General features: G+C 43.3%; 1 protein-coding gene across 1 annotated transcript in view; it reads right to left on the bottom strand.

Annotated features, from left to right (window-relative positions):
- Nucleotides 1–9,438: 9,438 nt before the first annotated feature.
- The window catches only part of LOC111955303 (succinate dehydrogenase assembly factor 3, mitochondrial), a 14,193-nt gene continuing 10,790 nt past the window's right edge, over nucleotides 9,439–12,841 (bottom strand). Inside the window, exons 2-3 of the mRNA XM_023975498.1 lie at nucleotides 10,848–10,868; nucleotides 9,439–10,396 (exon numbers count right to left, since the gene is read on the bottom strand). Coding sequence (XP_023831266.1) covers nucleotides 10,217–10,396; nucleotides 10,848–10,868 — 201 coding nt within the window. The 3' untranslated portion in view covers nucleotides 9,439–10,216. The remainder of the gene's footprint in view (nucleotides 10,397–10,847; nucleotides 10,869–12,841) is intronic.

Genomic DNA, 12,841 nt, shown 5'->3' with positions numbered 1-12,841 from the left:
TCTGGGTGGTTTGATACATAATCCACAGCATATTAACTATACCATGCTTAAAGAGATATTCCATGTCTGATTTGATATTGTTACCCATCTACCAATCACTGCCCTTTTTCATGAGGCTTTTGAAAAGATCCCTGGTCTTTTGTAGTTGAATCTGTGCTTGAAATTCAATACTTGACTGAGGAACCATACAGATGTTGTATGTATGGGGGACAGAGGAAGGGTTAGTCATTCAAAACATCATGTCAACATCTATTATTTCACACAGTGAGTCCATGTAACTTATTATGTGATTTGTTAAGCACATTTGACTCCTGAAATAATGTAGGCTTGCCTAAACAAAGGGGATGAATACTTACGGAACGGCTATATTTGAATTATTAATTAATTTATAAAAATATTTATAGAAGGAGAGGGACAGTGGGAGCATGTAGCGGACTAGTGTGTGTGTGTGTGTGGATACAAGCGTAGATTGTACTCAACATGTTCTACTTGTTCTTAGCCTATACTTGAGATTTAATTTTGGTAATAATATGCTTGATAATAATATGCTTATTTAAGTTATCACATTGTTCATGATATTTTTCATGTTTTATCTTCTTTGATGTATTTTGTTGAGCAACAACACAACGTCCACAAATGCATGTCAACAATGATTTTTAGAGAAAGAGCGAGAGAGCGAGAGAGAGCGAGAGAGAGAGAGAGAGAGAGAGAGAAGCAGCTCCTCGGCCTACATGTTCTTGAAACACTGGTGCAGAAAGACAAAGAGAAACAGTTAGATAAAGAGGAGAGAAAGAACAAGTGAATAAGAGGAAGAGAGAGAGCTCTTCAACCTACATCAATTGTTCAGTGAACAACAGGGCTCCAGTGAGTCACAGATGACCCTAACATCCTATGGTCCTTCAAGTCAACCCCTAGCACACTCCTCTCTCTATGTTAACACAAACTATTTACATATTTGATCCACTTCTCCATTTTTTTATTATCCCAGGTCGATGGAGCGGTCAAGTACGCAATGTTTTCTTTTCAAAGCACAGTGAAAAGCCTTGAATCCCCAAATCAATGCAAGAGTGTCCTTGTCATCCTCCAAACTTTGACTGAAAATGTTGTGAGTGGATTTTCACACTACTTTTGGAGTTTAGAATGAGTTATGAAAGGAGTCTTTAGAAACAAGTTGAAGTACTGTCTTAATGGAAATATACTGAACAAAAAGGAACTTCACTGAGTTACACTTCATATAAGGGAATCAGTCAACTGAAATAAATGCCTTAGGTCCTAAGCTATGGATTTCACATGACTGGGAATACAGATATGCATCTGTTGGTCACAGATACTTTAAAGAAAAGGTAGGGGTGTGGATCAGAAAACCAGTTAGTATCTGGTGTGACCAACATTTGCCTCACGCAGCGCGACACATCTCCTTCACATTGAGTTGATCAGGCTGTTGATTGTGGACTGTGGAATGTTGTCCCACTCTTCAATGGCTGTGCGAAGCTGATCAATATTGGCTAGGATCTGGAACACGCTGTCGTACACTTCGATCCAGAGCCACCCAAACATGCTCAATGGGTGACATGTCTGGTGAGTATGTATGCAGGCCATGGAAGAACTGGGACATTTTCAGCCTCCAGGAATTGTGTACAGATCCTTGCGACAGGGGGGCGTGCGTTATCATGCTGAAACATGAGGTGATGGATGAATGGCACGACAATGGGGATCTCATCACTGTATCTCTATGCATTGAAATTGCCGTTGATAAAATGCAATTGTGTTCGTTGTCCGTAGCTTATGCCTGCCCATACCATAACCTCACCGCCACCATGGGGCACTCTGTTCACACCGTTGACATCAGCAAACCGCTCGTCCACACAACGTCATACACATGGTCTGCAGTTGTGAGCCTCGTTGGAAGTACTGTCAAATTCTCTAAAACAACATTGGTGGTGGCTTATGGTAGAGAAATGAACATGAAATTCTCTGGCAACAGTTCTGGTGGACATTCCTGCAGTCAGCATGCCAATTGCACACTCCCTCAAAACTTGAGACATCGGTGGCATTGTTTGTGACAAAACTGCATATTTTTAGAGTGGCCTTTTATTGGTGCACCTGTGTAACGCTCACTAACAGGGATGTAAACAATTGTGTGCACAACATGTGATAGAAATAAGCTTTTTGTGCTTATGGAACATTTCTGGGATCTTTTATTCAACTCATGAAACATGGGACCAACACTTTACATGTTGCGTTTATATTTTTGTTCAGTGTAGAATGACTAAAACTATTATACGTCTTGCTGAATTCACCATGGTTACACATTTGAATCCCAACCCTGTAATAATGTTGATGTACTGAGTCTGAGTTAGAATCCTCTCTTTGGGCATCCACCCATCTTTTTGTTGCCATTTGACATGCCTCTAACTTTCTCCCTCATTATTATTCACGACTCAGTCAGGATAATCCATCATCATGGTAGCATCCACATTCATGTAGAAGTGTTTAGGAACGTACTCTATTCTTATTCACAATAACAGTGACTCCAAAATGACACAATACAATGTGCATCCAATATCTTTTAGTTGCCATTGGGGTTCCAAAATATACAGTAGTTGTAATAAAAGAAACGGGTGAAATAGGAAACAGGGGGACATCATTTACAATAAAGAAATGTAGCAAAATAAACAGAAGGAACAAGCTGTGATCCGCTCTGTGGAAACCCGTGGCTTGAGGAGCAACTGTGCTGATTCTGGTTCAGATCCAGTAAAAAACTACGGTTATAGTGATGCTTAACGCTCCCACAAAGAGACTATTTCCATAGAGAAACACTGTGTCATAACAATATCGCAAAACTTTTTCCTATGTCATGCTAATGTGTTTACTCGGCGTGGGTGTTGTTTGTTGTTCATCCAAGACAACAAACCCCTGGTTCATGAATTATTCAATGAGTAAACAAATAATAGAATCATCAGTGACAAAGTCTCTGGGCCCCTTCAGATAACACACACACACAGGTGTCTCTGGTCCCCTTCAGATAACACACACAAAACGTGTCTCTGGGCCCCTTCAGATAACACACACACACACACACACACACACACACACACACACACACACACACACACACACACACACACAACACACACACACACACACACACACACACACACACACAACACCACCAACCACACACCACCACACACACACACACACGTGTCTCTGGGCCCCTTCAATAACACACACACACACACAGAGGTCTCTGGGCCCCTTCAGCTAACACACACAGACACACACCACAACAGGTGTCTCTGGCCCCCTCAGATAACACACACACACAGGTGTCTCTGGGCCCGTCAGATACACACACACACACACAGGTGTCTCTGGCCCCTCAAAACACACACACAGGTGTTCTCTGGGCCCCTTCAGATAACACACACACACACATAGTGTCTCTGGGCCCCTTCAGATAACACACACAGACACAACACACAGGTGTCTCTGGCCCCCTCAGATAAACACACACACAGGTGTCTCTGGGCCCTTCAATAACACCACACACACACACAGGTGTCTCTGGCCCCTTCAGATACACACACACACAGTGTCTCTGGGCCCCTTCAGATAACACACACCACACAAGTGTCTCTGGGCGCCCTTCAGATACACACACACACACACACACACACACACACAGGTGTCTCTGGGCCCTTCAGATAACACACACCAGGTGCTTGGGCCCCTTCAGATAACACACACACACACACACACAGGTGTCTCTGGGCCCCTTCAGATAACACACACACACAGGTGTCTCTGGGCCCCTTCAGATAACACACACACACACAGGTGTCTCTGGCCCCCTTCAGATAACACACACACACAGGTGTCTCTGGGCCCCTTCAGATAACACACACACGTGTCTCTGGCCCCTCAGACACACACACACACACACACACACACACACACACACACACACACACACACACACACACACACACACACACACACACACACACACACACACACACACACACACACACACACACACACACACACACACACACAGGTGTCTCTGGGCCCCTTCAGATAACACACACACACACAGGTGTCTCTGGGCCCCTTCAGATAAAAACCTGTCACTTTCCATTGGACAGCAGACAACCGAAGACCTCTCTTTCAAGACCAGTGTAAGATCTATCTTATTCTAATACTGCTCAATGGAGCTCATCGATGCCAGTATACGCAAATAAATAATATATTTGTATATGTCTCGTACATATTCATTTACAACTGATAACTGAATCTCTTCTCAAAATCATAGGTCTATAAAGTCAGCGATTTTAAGTAAACCATAATCACAGCGTTTATTTAAACTAAAATAACCTATTTTGTACTGTGTACACTACCTGAGGACAGAAGAACAGCATGAAGGGCTAGATGCACTAAACTATTTATCCGTTATTTCAGGTAGCCTGGCTACTTTGTGTGTGTGTGTGTGTCAGGTCTACTCCTACGCTCGACGGTCTACTAACCACCAGTCCTGGCAACCCTCCTTTGTTATCACCCACCAGGCAATATTGTTTATGTTTCCGTGTTAGACGCTTCCCTTGTTTTGTATCGTTCCATGTTTGTCATTAAACTCACTAACTGCACTTGCTTCCTGACTCCCTGAGTCTACGTTACAGTGTGCATGGAGACTTTCCACACTAACATCGAATATCACTAACATCTATCCTGAACATTTAATTGACTGTAATAAATGAAACGCTGTCTCTATTACTTCCTCCCGGGTGGTGTTCCAAAATTAGAGACAACCTCCTTCCTTACAGACAGATCTTTCACTTCCTCATCTCCGTACTGCAACCTATTTAGATCTGAAAGGGTGTATGTGCTTCCTGTCAAGCTCTAATATGGACACAGAGCCTCTACAGGGGTAGATCAGACACACCATTCTAATGGAGACTATACTMTAGGAGATACAGCACATAAATTGACTAAGAATTGGCGAACCATCCAAAAGATGATATTTCTCCTGTGGCTGGGATTCCAACTAACTGAGAATCTGTGCACTGCGATTTACTCTTAAAGGGGATATCCATATGCACAATCGCCATGCGCAGGTTGTTGATCTGTGTTTATAACGTTTCAGGTAAGACCCAAATGCAGACTGTGTTGAAGTAGCAATGTTTATTACAGCAACAGAGGCAAGCAAATGACAGGTCAAGGCAGGCAGGGGTCGATAATCCAGAGTGGTGGGGCAAAGGTATAGGACAGCAGGCTGGCTAAAGGGTCAGGGGCAGGCAGAGTGGTCAGGCAGGCGGGCTCAGAGTCAGGACAGGCAAGGGTCAAAACCAGGAGGGCGAGAAAAGAGAGACTGGGAAAAGCAGGAGCTGAGACCAAAAACGCTGGTTGACTTGACAAACAAGACGAACTGGCACAGACAGACAGAAAACACAGGTATAAATACCCCGATGATAAGTGGGGAAGATGGGCAACTCCTGGAGGGGGTGGAGACAAGCACAAGGACAGGTGAAACAGATCAGGGCGTGACAGTGTTGGCTTGAATCTTGGCCAGAGTCTCCTATTTGACCCAGGTCTGTTTTTGATCCAGTGTCCCTCCACCATCACCCTGTAGATGCCCTTTAACTCCAACTCCAGTCACAGATTTTGTGAGAAGGGTCGTCGGAGGAAAAACGACCCAAACGAGGCACTGATTACGTAATCGTTCGGCCTTCAAAACGAGGCGCACCAAACAGTTGTGTGTCAGAGCGTACTCATCTGCCAACACTGCTGCCTGGGCCAATGTCGCCACTTTCTGTTCATTTAAATGAACTCCAATTCTATCAGGGAGGTTACTTTTAAAATCCTCCAACAGCATTAACTCCCGAATATCAGCAAAGGTGTTAGCTTTGCTGGCTGAACACCAGTGATTAAACAGAGACTCTTTGTCCCTAGCAAACTCAACAAAAGTACAGTGAGAGGGTTTCTTGTGGTTCCTGAAGCGCTGCCTATAAGCTTCAGTCACCAACTCATAAGACCCCAACACGGTTGTTTTAGCTATATCATACTGTAAACTGTCTTCCAGGGAGAGAGCAGCTACTACTTCCTGGGCTTTCCCAGACAATTTACATTGCAACAGGAGCGGCCAAACCTCGAGTGGCCAATGCAGCACAGCGGCCACATGTTCAAACGCAGAGAAATGGGAATCAACTTCCGACTCCCGAAATGGAGGGACTAAGGCAATATTTTGAGTCACTTCGAAGTGGACTTGATGATGGTTGTGGAGTCCCACTGGAGCCAGTGTCTCGCTCCAGTTGTCGGTTCCTCACGTCCTTGTCTGCTTCTATTTTCCTCATTTCTAAATCAAACTCCAGCTGTCTAATTATCTTTTTGCTCCATTTCCAAACGGGCCAGCCTCACCTTTAGCCTAGCGGTCCCGTCTGAACGACCCGAAGCAGAAGAGAAAAGGTCAAATCGGAGCAATGTAAAMGGGGTACGAGCAACCCCTTCCTCCGCGCCGTCCTCCGACTTGGCATCGGAAGGTCAACCCGTCTCCTCTCCTGAAGCCTCCCTCATCTTTCAACGAGAAAATTAATTCTCACTAAATTCTCCCTGACTAGGACCAAAAGCTCAGCCTTTAGGGATTTCGTAATGAGAGTCCACAATGGTCAGCTATGGCGCAAAGGTCTACTTTACGCAGCCCCACCAACCAATCAACAGAGGGCACTTCAATAAAATTGGAGACGGCTGAGGCAGCCACTTTGTACACAGCAGCCTACTGAACACACGTAACCTAAACAAGTTATCCAAACTCACAACCTACCACCACGCCACAATCACAGAGAGCTCAGAGCAGCAGGGCCCAGTGGGTTTAATGATCCCGGATGAGCCCCCATTATGTTACGCACCCCTCTTGGAGGAGGGAACGCAACACCCCGCTACATCTCAACTCCCTGTGGAGTGAAAAAGTATGTGATCATAGGTGCGGGGAAGGACAACAGAGGAAGAGATTAGACAGATTAAATACTAGGGGTTATGTATGCCCGTAGGCCTCTTGCCTAAACACTCCCAAGGTGCGTTCCCCTTCTCCCCTGGGAACAAATGAAAAATAATAACCAATACTTTAAGTGAAAAATGTAATCAACCAAAAACATAAAGTCCCATTGGCATACACATACCCCGGAAGGAGTGGCTACAAAATAACATCAACAAAACTTTCACTGACTAACAACCAACACAGGGGGAGGAACACTGGGTTTTATCAAGCTGGAGAAGGAGTTGGTATTGCAGAGACAACCGTTTCCCCTGACGAGGGGGAGGGGTCAGAGRTCCAATCAGTGATGGGGCTGACCAATCAGCTGCTTTAGGATTCCAGGAAGCCATTTCCTGAAATACACACACATACAAAACCACAACACAGAAACTGGGGAACGTAACAATAACAGTGTAGAACAACATATGCTTCTAAACTATGTGATCATGATGCAGGAGCATCCTTGTTTGTTTGTGCTTGTGTATCTATTGGTCTCATTAAGATTTCAGTATTACCACATAGACTGGCATTGATCAGTAAGAGGGGCAGGCGTGACTAAAGGGAATATTCCTCCATTCAGCTAACATAAAGACAGCAAATAAAGCTGTACTGGGGCCATTGATTTTTGTCACTTTGTTTAAGATCTTCTCGTCTCCTCGTCTCCTCCCTCTCTACATTGGAAGCAGCAGCAGCGCGTCTGAAAAGTTGCCAAACACGACCCTGGTTGATCACTCCTTTCCCAGTGTTCACAGACAGAGGCAGAGAGATTACACGCTACATCGCTCCTCGCCCCCTAATCCCCTGGATACAGACTTATTTTCTGGCTTGTCGGAACCGCTCAGAGCCAGGTGACATGCCCTTCTACTGACTGGTTCCGTATGGATCTATCCCCCGCTCCCTGTGTGTGTGAATCTTGCTGAAGTAAAGAGTGCTGCTTTTAAAGGGATACTTCAGGGTTTTGGCAAAAAGGCCCTTTATCTACTTCCCCAGAGTCAGATGAACTCGTGGATACCATTTATGTCTCTGTGTCCATTATGAAGAGAATTAGAGGTAGTTTCAGGAGCAAATGCTAACTAGTGTTACCCCATAGACTTCTGCTAGCATAACATCGTGTGTGTTTCCTGAGCAGGGTGTGTGATCTTAGAGTCTTTGACACCTACCTCCCACTGTGTGTGCGTAATGAGGGAACATTTTCAGTTTCAGGTTTCAGTTTCAGGTGTGTGTGTGTGTGTGTGACAGTACAGCCATACACTACAGACCAGCGGTCCGTCAATGTGTAAGATTGAGTACATCATACTGGGTTGTGAAAACCAAGTATAAAACGTCTGACCAAGCAACAGACAAAAGGAAAAACAAAATGGAACATCGGATGGAATATTGTAGATATGATCATGAAACAGAATCTTTCAGCAACAAAAAACATAGAACCTATTCTTAGATATGAAGAATATAACTCAGGTCCCAGACTGACACCAGAGCCTCAGTGCTATTGCCATTTGATAAAGCAATAATTGAATGGGGCGACAGGTAGCCTAGTGGTTAGAGCGTTGGACTAGTAACTGCAAGATCGAAACCCCGAACTGACAAGGTAAAAAATCTGTCGTTCTGCCCCTGAACAAGGCAGTTAACCCACTGCTCCTAAGCCGTCATTGAAAATAAGAACTTGTTCTTCACTGACTTGCCTTGTTAAATAAAAAATAAAAAAGGACCCATTAGGTAAAAGCAGGCTCTGTCCACTGTCCATCTTGTTGATAATCCCCATTCATTTTGCCATGTGCCATTCTGTGTCTGCCCGATGCAATGTCTATTTCTTTATCCCAAAATGCTCTTCATTGTAGAATAAAAAGTGTGAGCTTTTGAGCAATATGACATGTGCTGATGCACAATGACTTCTGTCACATTGCCTTCACTCCCTTAATCTTGGTTCACAGCGTTCGCTGCTACACGAGGGGACATGTTCATATTTCTACATGACTGACAATGAAACACACAGACAAAGACAGACACAAACACGATTCCCTTACAATGGATCAGATTATGCAGTGGGACCGAACAAAGGTGGCGTTATTGATTCAATCGCTTATTTTAATACTTTGCATCTTTGGAGGAAAGATGCATCTTCTCTCTTTGCTATCGTCTCCGTTTTGTCTCTATATTGAGACATGAGTACTGCTTCACGCTCCTGCGAGAAGCTTCCCATGAAGCTAATTACTGACAGTGTTAGGGTCCAAAATGGCACCCTATCCCCTAAGTAGTGCCCATGGGCCCTGGTCAAAAGTAGTGCACTATTTAGTGAATAGGGTGCTAGTTGTGACGCATCAGTGACAGTGTAGTGACAGTTTCAGGTCCTCTCCAGGAACCTCCGTTGTCCTCACAAACACAACAAGAGAGAAAGGAAATTAACACAGAGATACTGAGCATTCAGTGGTATTTTTATTTCACAGACAGTACTTTAATATAATTATAACATTTCCTAAAAGCTTCCATTTCATTCGGGGCTTGAGTGCAGTTCGTTTCTTCGGAGGTGTACCAGTCAGAATACCTCAGAATACCTCTAAGTCACACATCCCTTACTCTTCTCCCTGGCTCCAGCGCAATAGTCTAAAGCAGGGGGGCAACTAGAGGCCAATTTCAACCGCAGGCCAATTTCTGTCATTTGCACACTGCAAATTGACCAAAAGCAAGCCCAAAAACAGACTGTATTTGAAAATAACAATAATTTAATATCTTGATTATATTGAAACACCATCACATATGTCTCTCTCTACATTTCTGGAAATACTTGGGAACAAATGTTCCTGAATTAAATTTTTGGGCTGAATTCCTGAAGATGCTAGTCTTTTTTCACTAAAAACTTTGTCGGGTCAAACAAAATCACTTGCGGGATGGTTTTGCCCCGCGGCTTGCCTGTTGCCGACCCCTGGTCTAAAGTGTCTTCCTCCCTCGTCACCTTTCTTCATCTGCACTGATGAATTGGACATATCTGTGGGGTGTCCACTGTGTGAAATGAAACGTCTCTCTCTTGAATAAGTGACTAAATGAGACTAACCTGTCCTGTAAAAATACAGGTTCAATGAAAAAAAAGAAAATTGTATATGAAGGAGAGGAGACAAGGAAAGAGACACTTTAAACTATTGAGATGCACCACCTCCCTATCTGTTCAGTATGGGAGCATCCTGGTCTACTCCTTCACTTCTTGAATCCTTCCTCCTGGATGTCGAACTGTCTGTTGGGCTTGGTGGACTCCAGCATCAGCTCATACAGCTGTCCCACCTGCTCGTCCTGGAACAGTTTGAGATCCCCCTCCGACAACTCTGCTCCAAACTCCACCTTCTTCACACGGTCCCTTGCAGACTCCAGCACCTGGGTCTGCAAGTGTCACGGTAGTTCTAGAGCAGAGACAGAGAAGGAACATTTAGACTGTCCTGGTAGTTCTAGAGCAGAGACAGAGAAGGAACATTTAGACTGTTCTAGTAGTTCTAGAGCAGAGACAGAGAAGGAACATTTAGACTGTTCTAGTAGTTCTAGAGCAGAGACAGAGAAGGAACATTTAGACTGTCCTGGTAGTTCTAGAGCAGAGACAGAGAAGGAACATTTAGACTATCCTGGTAGTTTCTAGAGCAGAGACAGAGAAGGAACATTTAGACTGTCCTGGTAGTTCTAGAGCAGAGACAGAGAAGGAACATTTAGACTGTCCTGGTAGTTTCTAGATCAGAGACAGAGAAGGAACATTTAGACTGTCCTGGTAGTTCTAGAGCAGAGACAGAGAAGGAACATTTAGACTGTTCTAGTAGTTCTAGAGCAGAGACAGAGAAGGAACATTTAGACTGTCCTGGTAGTTCTAGAGCAGAGACAGATAGGGAACATTTAGACTGTCCTGGTAGGTTCTACACAGAAAAGAGAAATAAAGGATCATTAAGACAATTCATTTGTGGTAACACTTTACTTGACACCTACCGACATAACACGTTATGACATGGTTATGACCGTGTCATAACAGCTGACAACTTGTCACAATATGGTCGTAACACTGTCATGACCTATATATTTACACCTGTTGTGACATATATTGCGTTTTATGSCTGGTTATGACACCTACATAAGAGTATCAAAACCCACATTTGTTCAAATGTGTTTTTTCCCTGCCAAGAAGATTCCTTTCTAWTGAAAGTTTGTTTCTTKAATTCTTTGTTGTTGTTGTACTGAATTCTTTAAAGTCACGTTTTCACACTTTGACACTGTCAAMAAGCATTATGACCATCCTGTGTCACTTTACTTGGACTAAGAAGATATGCTTTTTGACAGTGTCATAAAGCATTATGACCATCAATCATAAGCCACCAAGGCTTATCACGTACATGGCCTTATGTCAGTCATCAGTCAAAAAGAGGGTGTCTTGTCCTAATCCTGAAATGTGCTCCTGCATTCATCCCAGTCGCCAGAAACAGAGCATTGAGGTAGCTGCATGTCTGACATCAATGTGTGCACAATTACAATGATAATTTAATATGGTCAACTTCAGAAAATGCTATATAACATAAACATACTGCTGACAAGTAGGCTATGGTGTAATGGAATGTTTTGCCTTGTGTGGTAGGTTTTGAAACTCTTATGTAGGTGTCATAACCAGCCATAAAATAACACCATATGCATATATGTCACAACAACTATAAATACATGTGTCATGACAGTGTTATTATTTATTTTATTTAGGGCTCTGGCGGTAATGACATTTTATCAGCCGGTTATTGTCATGCAAAAGACTGCCGGTCTCACGGTAATTGATCGTTAATMAACATAAATGTTTAGCATCTCCAGGACTCCATGAATACAAACCACTGATGAGCATCTTTGGAACATCTACAATTTAAAAATTCTAATAAATCAATTGAATATACACCATCACAATAAATCCATMATTTATTTTATTCAGGTCTAAAGAAACATTATGATATMAAGAAAATGTATTTCAGAAGAACAGAATATGAGTTGGTCTACTGTATGTTATCTGGCTATGTGCCATAGACTGTAGGCTTGTTCAGTTAGCWGKCAAGATATGCTTATAAGTCCTGAGCCATTATTTTATATGATTRTATAGTAATAAAAATATAATTGAACTTAGCTGAATAAAATASAAAGGATATTTATCCCATTACGGAGRGAGTYTGCATATGAAGTGTCTATGTTGAGTGTAAAAGTGATKATTTGAAACAGGTCCTATAAGATTTAGAGTTATTWSGCWACTTTAGTTGTGAATGATACAAACCTTAGAATGCCTTAGAAATCAAAAGATATATGGGCTGCATGATGCGACTAGAGACTATTGAWGACTTGAGAAAGTCCTCATCAAGTGATCAATCATATTTTCACCCATCAGATTATTCTCAATTTAATCTCGTATTTACTAATACGTAACATATATTTAGATTTAGAATGGCCCATTATTAAATGAGCAGGAACAGGGGCAGGGGAAAAGACATATCTGCATGCATTGGAATAGTGAATGGAGGCCGCGTGCTCTCCCACCGGTCCTTTTTTAGGCTACTTCAGGTTTATAGTGGAGCATGTGCTTAATATGAGCAGCTGAGAAATAAATATAACACTTATTTCACTCCACACATTACCACTGTTTGAGGAGCATGCTCTCACTGCGTGACAGGCAGAGGGAGGTTAGGACCAGATGGAGGGACTATGAGCCCCTGAGTACCAGGCGATAGGATGATGGAGGAATAGAGCCCTGAGTACCAGGCCGTTAGGACCAGATGGAGGGACAATAGAGCCTGGTACCTAGGCCTTAGGACCAGATGGAAAGGA

Source organism: Salvelinus sp. IW2-2015, linkage group LG30 (genome assembly GCF_002910315.2).
Source record: "Salvelinus sp. IW2-2015 linkage group LG30, ASM291031v2, whole genome shotgun sequence".
Lineage (NCBI taxonomy): Eukaryota > Metazoa > Chordata > Actinopteri > Salmoniformes > Salmonidae > Salvelinus > Salvelinus sp. IW2-2015.
The sequence above is the reverse complement of the archived record's forward strand: the minus strand, read 5'-3'. Positions and strand labels throughout refer to the sequence as shown.